At 67.3% G+C, this 17,427-nt stretch overlaps 2 protein-coding genes and 1 non-coding gene across 3 annotated transcripts; all 3 read left to right on the forward strand.

Moving 5' to 3' along the window:
- Positions 1–262: 262 nt before the first annotated feature.
- On the forward strand, positions 263–2,801 carry TMEM167B (transmembrane protein 167B). The gene is made up of 3 exons (XM_075115575.1): positions 263–401; positions 1,221–1,352; positions 2,201–2,801. The coding sequence occupies exons 1-3, from the start codon at positions 392–394 to the stop codon at positions 2,281–2,283; spliced, it is 225 nt and encodes a 74-aa protein (XP_074971676.1). The 5' UTR covers positions 263–391; the 3' UTR covers positions 2,284–2,801.
- A 620-nt stretch (positions 2,802–3,421) lies between these two features.
- On the forward strand, positions 3,422–3,680 carry LOC142067441 (small Cajal body-specific RNA 2). Its single transcript, XR_012664053.1, has one exon.
- A 2,582-nt stretch (positions 3,681–6,262) lies between these two features.
- ELAPOR1 (endosome-lysosome associated apoptosis and autophagy regulator 1) lies at positions 6,263–17,030 on the forward strand. Its single transcript, XM_075115339.1, is given in 23 exon segments — positions 6,263–6,420; positions 8,968–9,088; positions 9,671–9,863; positions 10,666–10,813; positions 10,928–11,008; positions 11,254–11,359; positions 11,439–11,588; positions 11,801–11,889; positions 11,979–12,156; positions 12,264–12,392; positions 12,477–12,567; positions 12,665–12,770; positions 12,872–13,009; positions 13,098–13,220; positions 13,222–13,353; positions 13,724–13,897; positions 15,093–15,273; positions 15,486–15,582; positions 15,673–15,774; positions 16,003–16,129; positions 16,222–16,400; positions 16,479–16,644; positions 16,793–17,030. Coding segments are annotated over 23 exon segments (2,988 nt in total). The 5' UTR covers positions 6,263–6,312; the 3' UTR covers positions 16,862–17,030.
- The last annotated feature ends 397 nt before the right edge of the window (positions 17,031–17,427 follow it).

A 17,427-nucleotide genomic window follows, 5' to 3' on the forward strand; every position in this document is an offset into this window, starting at 1 on the left:
GATGGGGACTGGGTGCTTTAGGGGGCGGGAGCTATGGGAGACTGGGAATTACTGGGGAACCTGGGGGTCACCGGGGGCCAGGATGGGGACTGGATACACTAGGGGGTTCCTGGGAGGACTGGGTGGTCACTGGAGGAGCGGTCGCACAGGGGTGGGGCCCGGGTGCACTCGGGCTGTTGGGGCGAGTACCGCGCGATACTGGAGTTGCTCCCCCCGCGCTCAATAGGCGCTCGATTGAGGCTGTCTGCTCCCGCAGGCCGCCCCTCGCGTCATCGGCGGGCGACTGGCCTCGCCTGCGGGTTCCGCTGTCGCGTTGGCCCCGGGAAGGGGGGGGGATTCCGCGCATGCGCAGCACCGCCGGGCCCGCCGCCGCGGGGGTCCCGCTGCCGCCATGACCAACGGTGAGGGGCGGCGGGGCCTCCGGGGCGGGGGTCACTGGGCACTCAGACGCCAGGTCGCTGGGGTGGGGGGGGTCTGAGAGGTCTTTGGTGGGGCCGGGGTCCCTTTGAGGGAAGGCTCGGAGGCAGGGGTGTCCCCTTTGAGGGAGCTGGGGTCCTGGGCAGGGGGCGCTCTGAGTGTCCCCCTTGGGCGGGGGAGCTGGGGGTCCAGGGTCCTTTTGAGAGGCGGGCTTGAAGGCTGGGGTGTCCCTCTTTTGGCGGGGGGTAGCTGGGGAGCCGGGGTCCCGTTTGGGGGTGGGGGTGAGGCTCGGAGGCTGGGGTGCCCCAGACGGGTGGGGGCGGTCTGGGTGGCCGGGGTCCCTTTGAGGGGAGGGCTCGGAGGCTGGGGTGTCCCCTTGAGGGGGGAGCTGGGGGGCTGGGGTCTATGGGCAGGGGGGGCTCGGAGGCTGGGATGTACCCCTTGGAGCGGGGGGGAGCTGGGGGACCGGAATCCCACCATGGAGGGGGGGATCTGGGAGGCCAGAGTCCTGGGTGGGGGAGCTCAGGGTGTCCTCCTTGGGGGGGTAGCTGGGAGGTCTGTGTCGCTTTGAAGAGGGGGGCTTGAAGGCTGGGGTCCGTTTGGGGGGGACTTGGAGGGCAGGGTGTTCCCCTTTGGGGGAGGAGGAGCTGGGAAGTCTGGGTCTTTTGCAGGGCTGAAACTGGGGGGCCTTGGTTCCCCCTGGGGGGAAGCTGTGTGGCCAGGGTCCTTCTGGGGGGGCTGAAGGTGGGAGGCCGGGGTGCCCCATGGTGCCCGCGGCCTGGCCCCACTGAGGCTCCCTGCAGTGTACTCGCTGGACGGGCTGCTGGTGTTTGGGCTGCTCCTGGTATGCACCTGCGCCTACCTGCAGAAGGTGCCGCGCCTCAAGGCCTGGCTGCTCTCTGAGAAGCGTGGTGTGTGGGGCGTCTTCTACAAGGGTGAGACCAGTGGGGCTCCGTGGCAGGGATGTGGGGGTCTGGGGTGGGGACACAGGGGTCCAGGTGGGGATATGGGTGTCTGAGTCACACCGACCCCAGGCAACACTCCAGGCCTGGGGCAGAGGGGCTGGGAAGTGCCCGGCGGAGAAGGCCCTGGGGGTGCTGGCTGACAGCGGCTGGGCATGAGCCAGCAGTGCCCAGGTGGCCAAGGAGGCCACCAGCCCCCGGGCTTGTGTCAGCCCTGGTGTGGCCAGCAGGAGCCGGGCAGGGATGGGGCCCCTGTGCTCGGCCCTGGGGAGGCCCCACCTCGAATGCTGGGCTCAGGTTTGGGCCCCTCGGGACAAGAAGGGCCTGGAGGGGCTGGAGCGTGTCCAGAGAAGGGCAGCGGGGCTGGGGCAGGGTCTGGAGCACAAGTGTGCTGGGGGGCGGCTGGGGGAGCTGGGGGGGTTTAGCCTGGAGAAGAGGGGGCTGAGGGGAGCCCTTCTCGCCCTCTGCAGCTGCCTGAGAGGGGCTGGAGTGAGGGGGGGGCTGGTCTCTGCTCCCAGGTCACCAGTGACAGGACGAGAGGGAACGGCCTCAAGCTGCGTCAGGGGAGGTTTAGATTGGATATTGGGAAAATGTCTTTAGTGCAAGAGTGGTCAGGCCCTGGCACAGGCTGCCCAGAGAGGTGGGGGAGTCACCGTCCCTGGGGGGGTTCAAACACCGTGCAGACGTGGCCCTTGGGGACGTGGTTTAGGAGGCCTGGGGGTGTTGGGTTGGGGGTTGGACTTGATGATCCTGGAGGTCTTTTCCAACCTTCATGATTCTATGCCCACCCCGGCTCACCCTGCTCTGCTCCGACCCTGCAGCGGCTGTCATAGGCACCCGGCTACACGTGGCTGTCGCTGTCTCCTGCGTCCTCATGGCTTTCTATGTTCTGGTGGTGAAGTGACCCCGTAGGGACCCACCGGCAACAGCACCGACAACGACCAGAGATCCCAGTACCGCTCCAGTTACCCCAGTGCCAGGGGTAACTCCCTACCCCAGGGAGCTGCCATGGCCCAGCACCTCGTTGAAACCCACCTCATCCTCAGTGGGGCCGGGCGATGATGGGCGCCACGGGACGCCTCGGAAGGGGGTGCAGTGGAGCCCGGGGCTCGGGGTGCCAATCCCCCGGTGAGAGGGGAGACGCAGCCGTGCCCTGTGAGAGCCTTCTCCCGACGCCAAATGCCACATCCTGGCAGATCCGCGGCTCTGGGCAGCTTGTGGGGATGGTGTGACTTCCTGCTGTGGGGACTTGGGGGGGCCGGCAGGGCCTGTCCTCACCAGTCAGGGTTCCCCACTCCCCCTGGGAGCACATGGGCTCCCTCGGCAGGGGTCTCACCCCTGTAGCTGTGGGGTTTGTAACCCCCCAGTTTTGTAAACGCAGGACCAGGATGTGCAAATAAAGTGGGGGTTCCCCTGCAAGCAGCAACGGCTCATTCCTGGGGGGCCTGTGGGGTGAGGGGCTGCTGTGGGGCTGGCTCCCGGGGGGTGGAGGGGTCCTGTGAGGTGGGGGGGCCCCATGGGGCGAGGAGCTGCTGTGGGGCTGGCTTGTGTGGGGGTCCTCTGGGGCCGGCTCCTGTGGGGTGGGGGCGTGCTGTGGGGCCGGCTGCTGTGGGATGGGGATCCCGTGGGCTGAGAGTGATTCAGCCACTCCTGGGGGGGGTGGCGTCACGGGGGCCGTGCCCACCCGGGCGTTCGGGTTGAGTGTGCAAGGCGTGCACACCGCCTGCCCCCGCAGGGGAGAGCTGTGCGGAGCCACACACACGCACACACCCCCCGGGGTGGGGGGGGTGCCGGTGCGTGTCCGAGCGGTGCGGTGGGGCCCACGCGTGGGAGGCTGGGCGTGCTCCCGTGTATGCACACCCCGGGCCGGGCAGGGCGGGTGAGGGTGCGGCCGCGGGTCCTCCCGCCGCCAGGGGGCGCGCTGGGGGGAGGCGTGGCTTCATCCCGTCGTGCCCCGCGCGGCTGCGCTATAAAATGGCGGCGCGGGTGGGCGGGCGCTGGGCGGGCGGGGAGCGGCGGCGGCGGGCGCGAGTGGCGGCGTGAGCGCGGCGGGTGCGGGGGGCGAGTGCGTGTGTGCAAGGGGTGCGTGAGGTGTGCGTGAGGTGTGCGTGAGCCGTGCGCCAGCCCCCCCCTCCCTCTACACGTTGATCTTATTCGATCGGCCAGGCCGGGCCAGGCCGAGGTGAGAAGAGCAGCGGCGCCGCGAAGCCCGCGGGCGCTGTGCGGCGGCCGGCGGCGGGCGGGATGAGTCGATCAGATAGGCGAGGCCGCGGCCGCTGAGCGCCCTGCGATTCTGACCCGCCGCCGCGCCCCGCGTTGGGGGGGGGGCGGGGGGGGGGGGCGCACGGGGCCGGCACCCCGCCCCCCCCCCGCCCCAAACCCCCGCCCCGGGGCTGCGGAGCGCTGTACCACGGGTGGCGGCCCCGCACCGGGCCCCGCCAGCCCTTGTGGCGTGCGAGGAATTTGCATAAGGCCGTGTAGGCTCTGTGCGACACGCGTGAGCTTTGCACAGGCCAGTCTGAGCCCTGCGGCACACAAGGGCTTTGCACGAGGGTGTGCAAGCTCCGGGTGAGGTGTGGAAGCCTCGCACGGGGGCTCCGCCAGCCCTGTGGTGCACCAGGGCTGTGCACCAGGCTCTGTAAGCTCCGTGCGGGCTTTACACGGGGTTGTGCAAGGGCTTTGCACAAGGCTTTGCAAGCTCTGTGATATGGGTGGGAGCCCCCTCACCGGGCCTCGCTGGCTCCGTGCCATGCGTGTGAGCTGGACAGGGGGCTCTCCCACCCATGCAACGTGCAAGCTTCGTGCAACACATGAGCTTCATGCAAAGCTGCGCGAGCCCAGTGGCGTGCAAGGGATGCGTGCAAGGCTGCAGGAGCTCTGTGTGACACACGTGAGCTTTGCACGGGGCCATCTGAGCCCTGCAGCACACAAGGGCTTTGCACAAGGCTCTGCTTGCTCCACGTAAGGGGTATGAGCTGGGCACAGTCGTCCCCCAGCCACGCAGCGTGCAAGGGCTGTGCACACGGCCTTGCAGGCCCCGTGGAATGCACGTGAGCTTTGCACAAGGCCGTGCAAACTCTGTGCATGTCAGAGATTTGCACAGCACTGTGCCAGACCTGGAGTGTGCAAGGCCGTATGAGCACAGTGCAACACATGAGCCTCACACAGGGCTTCCCTGAGCACTGCGGTGTGCAAGGGCTGTGCACAAGGTTCTGCAAGCTCTGTGCAACGTGTGAGCTGGGCACCGGGCCCCACCAGCTCTGTGCAACATGTGTGAGCTGGGCACGTGGCTCCCCCAGCCCTGCAGTGTGCAAGAGCCGCGTGCCAGGCTCTGTAAGTTCCATGTGAGCTTCGTGCGGAGCCGTGCAAGCCCTGTGGCGTGCAAGGGCAGCACACAAGGCTCTGCAAGCTCCGTGCAATGCGTGTGAGCTTCATGCGGAGCCGTGCAAGCCGTGTGGCGTGCCAGGGCAGCACACAAGGCTCTGCAAGCTCCGTGCAATGCGTGTGAGCTTCGTGCAGAGCCGTGCAAGCCGTGTGGCGTGCCAGGGCAGCACACAAGGCTCTGCAGGCTCCGTGCAATGCGTGTGAGCTTCGTGCAGAGCCGTGCAAGCCGTGTGGCGTGCCAGGGCAGCACACAAGGCTCTGCAAGCTCCGTGCAATGCGTGTGAGCTTTGCACGGGGCTGTGCGAGCCCCGCAGCGCACGAGGGCGCACACCAGGCCCCGCAGGCTCCACGCGCGCCCCGCGCAGTGTGGCAGCTGCGCCCAAGGCCACGCCAGCTCCGTGCCGCAGGTGTGAGCTTGGCACGGGGCGACGCCGGCCCCGCGGCCGCCCAGGGCCCAGTGTCACGCGGGGCCGTGCAAGTGGGCGAGCCCTGTGCAAGGGCTGTGGGTGCCCAGGCTGTTCACACCGTGTCCCCCGCAGGGCCACCCGTGGGTGACACCCCGACTCGGTGCTTTATCAGCAGCTTGAGGTGACAAAGGGACAGCGGCCACAGCACCGGTGCTGCCACAGGAGTGGCCGCTGTCGGTGGCAGCACTGTGGGGACGCTCTGGAGGGGGGACACGGGCTCAGCAGGGTCCCTCCACGCCGCCAGATCCCCAGGTGTGTCCCCATGGTATGCAGCTGTGTCCGCCATGGGGACAGGCGTGTCCCCACGCCATGGCCATGTCCCCCGTCCCCATGGTACGTGCTGGCGTCCCTGTGTCCCCAGTGTCCCGTCCCCATGGTGCACACCAGCGTCCCCATGCCACCAGGGACAAAGTCATGACCCCCGTGTCCCCTGTGTCCCCCATGTCCCTTGTGTCCCTGTCCCCCTGTGTCCCCTGTGTCTCTGTCCTCCCTGTCCCATGTCCCATATACCCCCCATGTCCCTGTCCCCGTGTCCCCAATGTCCCCTGTCCCTGTGTCACCTGTGTGCCCACTGTGTCCCCATGTCCCCTGTGTCATCCCGGTGTCTTTGTACCCGTGCCCCACATGTCCACTGTGTCCCGCATATCCCCCGTGTCCCCAGTCCCTTTGACCCGTGTTCCCTCTGTGTCCCCCGTGTCCCCAATGTCCCCTATGCCCCCATCCCGGCACTCTCGGGGCCCGGTGCACCGACTCGCTGCTGGGGCTGCCCCACCCCCGCGGGGGGGACACACACTCCCCCGTGGGGGCGGGGGGGGAGGGGATCCGTGGCCCCCCCCGCCCCGCTTGGGGGGGGAGGGGCCGTTGCCGGGGGTGATTCCCAGCGCCGTTCCCGGTGCTGTTCCCGGTTGGGGGCGGGGGGGGGGGGGGCGGGTGATGCCCGGCGTTGTTCCGGGGGTGCCGTTCCCGGTGCCGGGGGCGGGGGCAGGTGGCGGCAGGTGCGCGCGCGGGGCCGGGCCGTTGGCGGGGGGCGGGGCCGCGGGGCCGGTGCCCGCTCGGGGACCGATCGCTGCCGCCGCTGCGCCATGGCCGGTACCGGTACCGGGGCCCGGTGGGTGCTACCGGTGCTTTGCTTAGCGATCGTCACCGTCACACCGGGCCGCACCGGGGAACGGCTGCACGTCTGCAAGGAGGTACCGGCACCGGGAATGGGGCGGGGGGGGGGGGACGACAGGGACGGACATACACCGGTAACCCCCCCCACCCCGCCCCCGGTTGATGAAACCGATCCCCGTAGCACGGGGGATGCGGAGCCGGGGCTGATCCCTGTGGAATGGGGAGGACCGGGATGGGGATGCGGGGTGGTCCCCGTTGCACCGGGGATGGGGCTGGTCCTAGTAGGGGGGTTGTCCCCTATAGCGGGGGGGGGACTGGATGGTCCCCTGGGGGACTGGGCGGGGGAGCGGACCCAGGGGATCATCCGCGGGGTCTCCCAGTTGTACCTGGAGGAGGGATCCTATGGGATCCATCACCTATAGGGAACATATGGACTGGGCTGTGCTGGCTGTAAAGCAGGGAGGGGGGGCCTACGTGGGGTCCCCTATAGGGCCTGGGGAGGTGGCTTTGCTACTGGGGGTCCCCTCGGGGACACCCCTTTCCCCCCTCCCTGGGGCCACCTCCAGCCCCACAGCTGTGTTCCCAGACTGGTCTCCGTGGCCTGGTGCTGACCCTGGGTAGACGTTGCGATGTCCCCAAAACCCCTGGGTTGGGATGTCCCCAAACCCCCCCGCCCGGTTGGGATGTCCCCAAACCCCACACGAGCGCTGCTGGGGGTGGTGACAACAGCAGGGACACACACATGTCCCCATCGGCCACGTGCCGGTCCCAGCCCCGCACGTGGTGGCCCAAAGTGGGGACAAAGTGTCCTGCGAGGAGAAACCAGGGGGGCTTCGCAGCTCACCACGACCCGGGCACCTCGAGGACAGCAGTGCCGGGGCGATCCTCCCTCCAGCTGCCAAATTTCCCTCCCCAGGGATCTGTGCTCACCCTCCGTGGGGTCCTCACCTGCACCCCTCCTCCCCTCACCCCACCCCCGCTCCCCCCAGCTCTCCCTGACCTGCGGCCGCTTTTCATCTGGGCCAGTAATTTTTTTGTGCCGTGATCCAATTTTGTGCGTGTCTGTGTGTTCCACGGCCCGGAGCTGGAAACAATAGACTGCGGCTGGCGCCCGTCCCCTGGAGGGATCACTCCCGCAGGGGTTATGTCCCCTGTCCCCCCCCACCACTGGGGACAGACCCTCTCGCTCCCCTGGCTGGGGCAGGGGGGTGGTGGTGGCCAGGGGTCCCCCCTCCTGTGGCAGAGCTGTGCCAGGGCTGAACTAGGTCAATTTATTTAGTTGTTTTTGTTTTTTAAATTTGCAACCTTTATGAAGGGGAGCGATCAATATTGCTCGTTGTGGCCACTCAGCTCAGTGCTGGAGGGGGGGAAGTTTGGGAAAAGGGGGAAAAAATCCACCTTCTTTCCAAGGGAATCCCCTGGGAGTGAGAGCGATGTTGGGAGCTCAGGGCTGCTGAGAGCCCAGGTGACCCCATGGGTGTCCCTGTCCTGGTCATGGGGTGGGAACCCTCCTCTGTGTCCCCATCCCGGGGCCGTGGGGGGCTCGGTGCTGCCTGCGCACGGGCAGGGGGTGCTGCAGGCAGAGGCTTTGCACCACCGCCCCCGTCCCCCTTTTCCCCCTTTCCCCCCCATCCCCCCTTTCCCCCCCCATCGCTGCCGTTTCCAGCTGACGGGAAACATCAAAGTGTTGTTTTCTTGCCAACCTGCCACGCTCCAGCGTCTGCCGGGAGCACAAAGCTGCGGCGCCCAGCTCTGAAAGCCCAGGGGTGCTGCAGCGTCGCTCCCTCGCCTCCGCCCCGGTACCCCACCGTGCCAGCATCAGCCAGGGAGCAACCAAATCCGGCCTTCGCCTTACCAGGGAGATTAACCACACCGGCTGGGCTTCGCCTGCCCCCGGCGTCACCTCCTCGCCGGCCTTGAGCTGGGCCTGGCTTGGAGACAGCCGGCAGCACGGGGGGGTCGCGGTGCCCCGCTCGCCCCAGCCCTCCCGGGCGCACCCTGCGGCAGCACCCAGCCGGCAGCTCGGCCGAGGGGGGCTCCCGCCACCGCTGCGGCTCCCCAGGACGGCGCATCCGGGTTGTGCTCAGGAGCCTGTTGAACGAGCAACGCGTGCCGCCACGCTCGGGCCACGCCAAGGCAAATGGTGCCATGCCGGGGACGGTGCCATGCCAGGGACGGTGCCATCTGCTTGCCAGCGATCGAGGGGTGCCGGGGTTTCAGCCCCCCACCCCGGGGCGGGGGCAGCAGTGCCAGCTGCCTTACGGGGTGGCCGGGGAAGTCCCAGTCATCTACCTGAAACCCCACCCTCGGCATCCCTGGCCTCAGCATCTCCCCAGCCTCAGCATCACCCCAGCATCCCCCTGCTCCCAGCACCCCATGGGGCCCCAGCACCCCAGCATCACCCCACTCTGAGCCTCCCCCCACCCCGAGCACCCCCTGCCCCCAGCACCCCCAGGCTGGGAGTGAGGCAGGGGTCTGGGTGCTGCAGGACATTGCAACAGTTTAAAACAAAAATACCAATGCAAGAAGCATCTGGGCACACGTGGGGGGGGCAGCCCCTCAGGGTGGGGGAGCACCATGGGGGTCTCGGGGCTGCAGCTCTGCCCATGTGTTTTCTTTTCCAGTCTGAGTACCACTACGAGTACACGGCATGCGACAGCACGGGCTCGCGGTGGAGGGTGGCCGTGCCACACACGCCGGGACTCTGCACCGGCCTGCCGGACCCCGTCAAGGGCACCGAGTGCTGTAAGGCTGGGGGGACTTGGGGGGGGGAGGGCGGATGGGGGGGTCTTGGGGTGTGGGAAGGGCAGGGAAACGAGGGCGATGGCGGGGGGGTGGGGGGAGAGGAGCGGCGAGACGAAGCGCAGCTTTTCATCAGCTCCGTTGCAGCACGATGCCTTCAAAGGTGGCGACGGGACCTGTCTGCTCAGCAGCAATAGGCACGCAGCGCTGGCAGCTGTCACAGGGAAGGCCGGGATGCGATGAGCGGGATGGGAACCCCCCCTTCTCCAAGGCTTGGGAGGGGCCGCGGCTCTGCGGCGCCCTTCGGCAGGGGGTCGCATCCTGCCTGGCGCTTGCTGCTTTTTAAAGAGCTGGCAATCAGGCAGGGAAGTGCCACGAGTTGCCAAAAACCATAAATCGGGGGGGGTTCGCCTTGCTGCCATGGGGTTGTGTGGGGATGCTCGGGGTGGGGGAATCCCAAAGCCGGCCAGGCACCTCCGCTAGCCAGGAGCACTCCAAAAAGCGGAGCTGAGGATGACGAGGCCGAAGGAGCGCTGGGGGAGTAGGGGACAACTGCCGTGACCCCCTCTCGTTGCACGTGGGCAGCTTTTTCCTGCAAGGCAGGCGAGTTCCTGGACATGAAGGCGCAGGCGTGCAAGCCCTGCGCGGAGGGCACCTACTCGCTGGGCACCGGCGTCCGCTTCGACGAGTGGGACGAGGTGCCCCACGGCTTTGCCAACGTCGCCACCAACCTGGAGGTCGATGATGGCTTCAGCGACGTGGTGGAGAACTGCACGGCGTGAGTCGTTGCGCCGCTGCCATCAGCACAGCTCTTCCCATTAACGGGAGGATTCTTCCCGTTAACTCTGGGAGGATGCTCAGGGATTCGGCCACGGCGGTGCAGCGGGGACGGGCACGGTGCACGGTGCAGCAGGGAGCAGGATGGGTGCTGCAATGCCTCTGTGCATAAATAGCACCCCATTTCCCCAACGCCCCATGCTCCTTCCATCACCCTTCCCTGGGAGGCAATGCAGGCAGGGACACCCTGGCCACAGCATCATCCCCACCTGCGGCGGCAGAACCCCAACCCCACGGGCACCCACAGAAAGGGAGCACCCACGGGAGTCCCCCTGCCTTTACGGCATGACCCAGTGCCTTTATTTTCCACCGCGGCCCTTTGCCCGGTGCCAGCAGCCACGCAAAGCCCCGCCAGCCGCCGAGCTGCCCCGCACCGCACCGCAGCATTTATGCAACTTGCAAATGTAACCTACTTCCAGCAGCACTTTAATTATTCAGCCGCCGTCCCCGGCGCAGCTCTGGCGCGGCAGGATCCCCCCCTCCTCCTCCTCGCGGCCCACCCACCTCTCACCAGTGCGGTGGGGATGCGCTGGGGGCGGAAAGGTTCCCCAGGGATAAGTGACGTGTCCCCTGGGCTGTCCCCAGGGCCCAGCTCTCCATCCTCGGTCCCCAGGGTTCCCCGGGCTGTCCCCAAGCCTCCATCCACCTGGGGACCGTGACAGCTGTCCCCGCCGTCCCCATCCCGGCTGCCGCAGGGTTCGGACCGGTGTGACGGAGCCCACAGTCTGTGCCACCCGCCCCAGGTCGACGTGGGTGCCGCTGGGGGACTATATGGCCTCCAACACGGATGAGTGCACGGCCACCCTGATGTACGCCGTCAACCTCAAGCAGTCGGGCACCGTCTCCTTCGAGTACATCTACCCTGACAGCAGCATCGTCTTTGAGTTCTTTGTAGGTGCCAGGGACCGGAGGGGTGCTGGGCTGGAGGGTGGGGGATCCCCTGGGAACATGGGGAGGGTCCCTGGGGACATGGGAGGGGTCCCCATCCTCACGTTGGCCCTGCAGGTGCAGAACGACCAGTGCCAGCCCACGGTGGAGGAGTCGCGCTGGATGCGGACGACGGAGAAGGGCTGGGAGTTACACAGCGTGAGTGGGGGGGGGCTGGAGGTGACACGGGGTGGGGGTCGCTCAGCACAACCCCCGGGGTCCTGGGTCCCTCCCCTGGGTAGAAGGTGCTCCATCAGGGTGCAGAGGGGGTGGTGGGTGATGGCAGGCAGGGGTTAGTGCCTCAAGCCCCCACCCATGGCTGCCAACCTCCTCCCCAGCAGTGGGACCACCCGACCCCGCTCCCCCCAACCCCCCCCCCCCAGCACCCCCCACCCCTTTTTCAGGTGGAGCTGAGCCGCGGCAACAACGTGCTGTACTGGCGGACCACGGCTTTCTCCGTGTGGTCCAGGGTCCCCAAGCCGGTGCTGGTGAGGAACATCGGTATCACAGGTAGGCGGGTGCAGGCTGGGGGGGGGGTCCCACCGCCCCCCTGATGGCTCCCGCACCCTGAGCACCCTCCCGCTGCCAGGGGTGGCTTATACCTCCGAGTGCTTCCCCTGCAAACCCGGCACCTACGCCCCCGCCGCCGGCTCCTCCGCCTGCCAGCTCTGCCCCGCCGACACCTTCTCCAGCAAAGGAGCCACCGCCTGCCAGCCCTGCGAGCCCCCCACCTACGCCGGTGAGAGGTGGCGGCCGGGTCCCCTCGTCCCCGCTGTGCCCGAGCGGGGATGCCCCTGGGGCAGGGAGAGGGGGTGCGAGGGGCCGGGGGGGGACCTGCCATCCCTTGGTGGGGTGAGGACGCGGGCATGGGGCTGGCAGGGCATCCCGTGGGGATGGCGGTAAGGTCCCCTCACCGCGCTGGCTCAGCCGCCGTCTCCCCGTGGCCGACAGAACCCGGCTCGGCGTCCTGCAAACCGCGGCCGCCCTGCACCGACAAGGATTACTTCTACACCCACACGGCCTGCGACGCCCGCGGGGAGGTACGGCCGGGGGCGATGGCAGGGAGCTGGCACCCTGTGTGCCCCCCCCCCCCATCGCCCAGCTCAGGCCCCCGCTCCCGCCCGGGCAGACCCAGCTGATGTTCAAGTGGGCAGAGCCAAAAATCTGCAGCGAGGAGCTTCCCCAGGCGGCCCAGCTGCCCCCGTCCGGGGTGAAAACCAAGTGCCCCCCCTGCAACCCCGGCTTTGCCAAGAGCAACGGCAGCGCCTGCCAGCCCTGTCCCTACGGCACCTACTCCAACGGCTCCGGTAAGGCTGGCACCGTCATCGTCCCCGAGAGGTGACCAGGGCACCAGGAGCTGCCGAGGGGTACGTGGGTGCCACCCCGGTGCAGGGCTGTCCCCTCCTGTCCCCAGGCTGCCTCAGCTGCCCAGCGGGCACCGAGCCGGTGCTGGGGTTGGAGTACAAGTGGTGGAACGTGTTGCCCCCCAACATGGAGACCACCGTCCTCAGTGGCATCAACTTTGAATACAAGGGGATGGCAGGTGGGGCTGCGACGCTGTCCCCTCGCCGTCCCCTCCCGCGGGGGCAGCTGGGGACCCCGCTGAGCCACCGCCGTGTCCCCACAGGCTGGGAGGTGGCTGGGGACTACATCTACACGGCGGCGGGAGCCTCCGATAATGACTTCATGATCCTCACGCTGGTGGTCCCCGGCTTCAGGTGGGGTGGGGACAAGCACCGGGGTGTCCCCAGGGAGGCAGGGGAATGTGGGGGAGGGCCCGGCAGCGTCCTCATGCTGTCCCCGCGCCGTCCCCAGCCCCCCGAGCCCGGTGCTGGAGGACGCGGAGAGCAAGGAGGTGGCCAGGATCACCTTCGTCTTTGAGACGGTCTGCAGCGTCGGCTGCGAGCTCTACTTCATGGTGGTGAGCAGGGGGACATGGGGGTGGTTGGAGGAGGGAAAACACCAGGTTTGGGGGGGGGGCACCCATTTTGAGGGCATCCCACCATCCCCATGTCCCCACAGGGCATCAACTCCCGCACCAACACGCCGGTGGAGACGTGGACGGGCTCCAAGGGGAAGCAATCCTACACCTATGTCGTGGAGAAAAATGCCACCATGAGCTTCACTTGGGCTTTCCAGCGCACCCCCTACCACGAGGCGGTGAGGGGCGGGGGCGTGATCCCCCGGGGGGGGCTGTGGGTGCTGGCGGGCGCGGATGGGTGACGGTGACGGGTGCTCTCGGTGCCAGGGCCGGCGGTACACCAGCGACGTGGCCAAGCTCTACTCCATCAACGTCACCAACGTGCTGGGAGGGGTGGCATCCTCCTGCCGGCGCTGCGCCCCCGAGCTGGCCGGCTCCTGTGCCCCGTGTCCCCCCCGGCAGCGCCGTGGACCGCGGCTCGGGCACCTGCCGGCCCTGCCCACCCGGCACCTACCTGCGGGGCCACCCCTCCGACGGGATCCCCGCCTGCCACCCCTGCGGGCCCGGCACCCGCAGCAACCAGGTGCCCGTCCCCGTGGGGGTGGGGGTCAGCCGCGTGGTGGGGTGCTGTCCCCACGGGCAATGCCACTTGCCCCCGGCCATCCCCAGTGGGTGATGCTGTGGGACCCAGAGGGGTGACACCAGCCACCCCCCGCTCCCCCCAGGGTGTCGTGGGTGGGTGACACCAGCCCCCAACAGCCATCCTGAGTGGGTGACGGTATCTGCCCCTGGGTGGGTGACGCTGCCCCCCGAGCTGTCCCTGACGAGCAATGCCAGCCCTCCACTGTCCCCAGGGGGATGACCCCAGCACCCCAGCTGTCCCTGATGGGTGACACAGCCTGTCCCTGGCGGGGTGACGATGTCCCTGACCGCCACCTCCTGCCCCCCCCCAGCTCCGCTCCCTTTGCTACAACAACTGCAGCTTCTCCCTGGCGCTGCCGGGCCGGATCCTGCACTACAACTTCTCGGCGCTGGCCACCGGCGTGGCCTTCGCCAGCGGCCCCAGCTTCACCGCCAAGGGCCTCAAGTACTTCCACCACTTCAACATCAGCCTCTGCGGCAACCAGGTGAGGCCGGGGCGGCAGGCAGCGCTGCCCGCCGTGCAGGCAGCACCCGCAGCGCTGCCCGCTGGCACGGGGACGGGGTCAGGGCCTTCCCTGGGCCGTGAGGGTGGGCAGGTTGGGTGCACGTGGCGGTGGGAGCATGTGCATGCCTGCATGTATGGTGCAAACACGCAGGTAGGCACGCAGGTGTAGTGCCAACACGCACGGACATGCAGTCGTGCAAGCACGGGCAGGCATGCAAACACGTGCGCAGTCGTGCAAGTGCGTGCGTGAGTTCTGCAAACGCGGCTGTCCGTGCAGTCGTACAAAAAGATCTGCAAATGGTGATGCAAACATGCAGGGTCATGCAAATACATGCACACACTTTTGCACAGGTGTACATGCAGTCATATGCGCAACCATATGGGCGTAGTCATGCAAACACACATGCAACTACACACAGTCACACAAGTGCACACTTGCACACTCATGTAGACACATCTGCACACCTGCAGTCATGCGAACATATGCACATGGTCATGCACATGCATGTAATCATGCAAACTCATGCCAACAGTTATGCAAACACAGGTGTGCATGCAGTCATACATGCACTGTCTTGCAAACACACATGAACACACGCACGCAGCCACGCAAACCTCGTGCACTCATGCAAACACACATGCAATCACGCACAAACACTCACGCACACTTGCACGCTCATATAAACACATATGCACACCTGCAGTTGTGCAAACATGTGCACATAGCCATGCAAACACATGCCATCATGCAAACACATGCCAACAGTTATGCAAACGCAGGTGTGCATGCAGTCATACGTGCACGCATGCATATAGTCATGCAAACACATGCACGGCCATGCAAACACACATGCAACTACACACAGTCATAGAAACATGCACACTTGCACGCTCGTGTAAACACGCATGCACACCTGCAGTTACGCAAAAGCATGCACATGGTCATGCACACACATGCTGTCATGCAAATGCATGCCATGCATGCAGTCATGCAAACACAGGTGTGCATGCAGACACATGTGCCCGTATGCAAGCACATGCAGTCATGCAAACACACATGCACACGTGTGCATAGTCACGCAAACACACACGCAGCTACACAGTCTCACAAACACTGGCACACACACGCGTGTGCCCTCGCCGCCTGGCGTCACCCCGCTCTTCCTCACTGCCAGGGCAGGAAGGCGGCCTCTTGCACGGACAACGTGACGGACGCACGGCTGCCGGCAGGCGAGGGGGACCCTGCCCGGGTGGTGACTTCCTACGTCTGTCAGTCCATCCTGGTGCCCCCTGACGTCATGGGCTACAAGACAGCCGTGTCCTCGCAGCCCGTCAGCCTGGCCGACCGCCTCGTGGGTGAGCCGGGACATGGGGTGCCGCCAGGACACCAGGACACCCCCTTGCCATCCCCTCCCGTGGGACAGTGCCACCAGCTCACCCCAGTGCTGCTGGGTCACCCTGGTGCCGCCAGGACACCCCAGTGCCACTGGGTCACCCTGGTGCTGCTGGGACACCCCAGTGCTGCCGGGTCACCCCAGTGCCACCGGGTCACCCTGCTCTCCCCGCAGGCGTCACCACCGCCTCCGCGCTGGACGGCATCGCGTCCCCCCCCGAGCATTTCCCCCCCGGCCACCCCGACCTGCCCGACATCGTCTTCTTCTACAGGTGGGTGACCGGGGAGGTGACACAGACATGGAGGGGGAGGACAGACACCCCGCTGTCCCCACCCTGAGCCCCCCGTGTCCCCCTCGGCAGGTCCAATGACGTGACGCAGCCCTGCAGCGGTGGCCGGGCCACCGCCATCCGCCTGCGCTGCGACCCGCTGCGCCCGGGCACCGGCACCCTGGCCGTGCCCAGGTAGGTGGGGACTGTGCCGGGGACCGGGGTGGCTTTGGGGAGAGGGGCACACACAAATCCTCACCCCCTCCCTGTGTGCCACCCCCGTCTCCTGCCCCCCTAGGGCTGGCAGGGCGTGGGGTGCATCCCTTGGGTGTTTTGCTTTGGGCATCCTGTTGTCCCTGTGCCCCCCACCCTGGGTTTCACCGGGGGCCGAGCCCCCCCTCTCTTTTTTATCCCCCCCACCAGCAAATGCCCCGAGGGCACCTGCGATGGCTGCACCTTCCACTTTCTCTGGGTGACGGGCGAGGCTTGTCCCCGCTGCTCCGCCGGCCACTATCGCCCCATCGTCGGCGCCTGCCTCGGCGGCACCCAGGTACCACCGTGACACCAGGCGTGACACCACGGGGATGGGCTGGGGGGGGCCACCCACCCCGCTGAGCCCCCCCTGTATCCTCCCCTCCGCAGAGAACCACCTACGTGTGGCGGGAGCCCCGGCTGTGCCGCGGCGGGCAGAGTTTGCCGCCGCAGAAGGTGAAGGCCTGCAGGAGCGTGGATTTTTGGTTGAAGGTGGGGATCTCCGCCGGCACCTGCGCCGCCGTCCTGCTCGCCGCCCTCGCCGCCTACTTCTGGAAGAAGAACCAAAAGTGAGCGATGCCAGCAGGATTTTGGGGGGACGGTCAGTGTCACGGGGGGCGTTGATGCCACCCGCTCTCCATCCCCAGGCTGGAGTATAAATATTCCAAGCTGGTGATGAACGCAGCGGCCAAGGAGAGTGAGCTGCCAGCGCCGGATAGCTGTGCTATCATGGAGGGGGAGGACGCCGAGGATGACCTGGTTTTCACCACCAAGAAATCACTTTTTGGCAAAATCAAGTCCCTCACGTCCAAGGTAAGGGCTGGAGGTGGTGGGGAGCACAACCCCAGAGCAGACACCGGAGAAGCCACAGCGGTGTGGTTTGCAGCTGCTCCGTGCCTCGGTTTCCCCACACCGGGGGTGGGGGGTGCAGGGGGCTCACTGACACCAGGGCTCGCCGCAGAGGACGCCGGATGGTTTCGACTCCGTCCCGTTGAAGACATCATCCAGCAGCACCGCCATGGAGCTGTGACGGGGCGGGGGGGGGCACCGCGCCCACCCCCCACCCCCCAACGTGGCCTTAGGGACCTGCTTCGGACCGGAGCTTCGTTACGGCTTTTGTACGTGTGTGTCCCCCACCCCTCCGTGTCCCCCCCTCAGCCAAGCGCCGAAATATGCCAAATACAGGTGTGGGGTTTGTACGTGGGCTCCGCGTCCCCCCGCCACCGGCACCCCTTGGGGAGGGGGTGTGGGTGGGGATGGGGCGAAGCAGGTCACACGTGTGTGCAGAGGTAGCGCACGCATGTGCACACGTGTGTGGGGCACCGGCGAGCGGGGTGGGGTTGCAGGCGTGGGTGCGTGGTGTGGGGCTGCGTGGGCACACGCGTGTGTGTGCGGGCACATGGGGGGTCAGGGGCTCACGTGGGTGTGCACATGCGTGTGCGAGCTCCGGCCGTGGCGTGGCTGCCTCTGGCAGTGCTGCCGAGGCTCAGGGTGCCGGGGTGAGTGGCCAGTGGACCGCGGCTGTGCCGTGCCATGCGAGGCCACACCACGTGATGCCATGCCATGCAGTGCCGTGCCAGCCCATGCGATGCCAGG

The sequence above is a fragment of the Phalacrocorax aristotelis genome, chromosome 21 (assembly GCF_949628215.1).
Source record: "Phalacrocorax aristotelis chromosome 21, bGulAri2.1, whole genome shotgun sequence".
NCBI classification, from domain to species: Eukaryota; Metazoa; Chordata; class Aves; order Suliformes; family Phalacrocoracidae; genus Phalacrocorax; species Phalacrocorax aristotelis.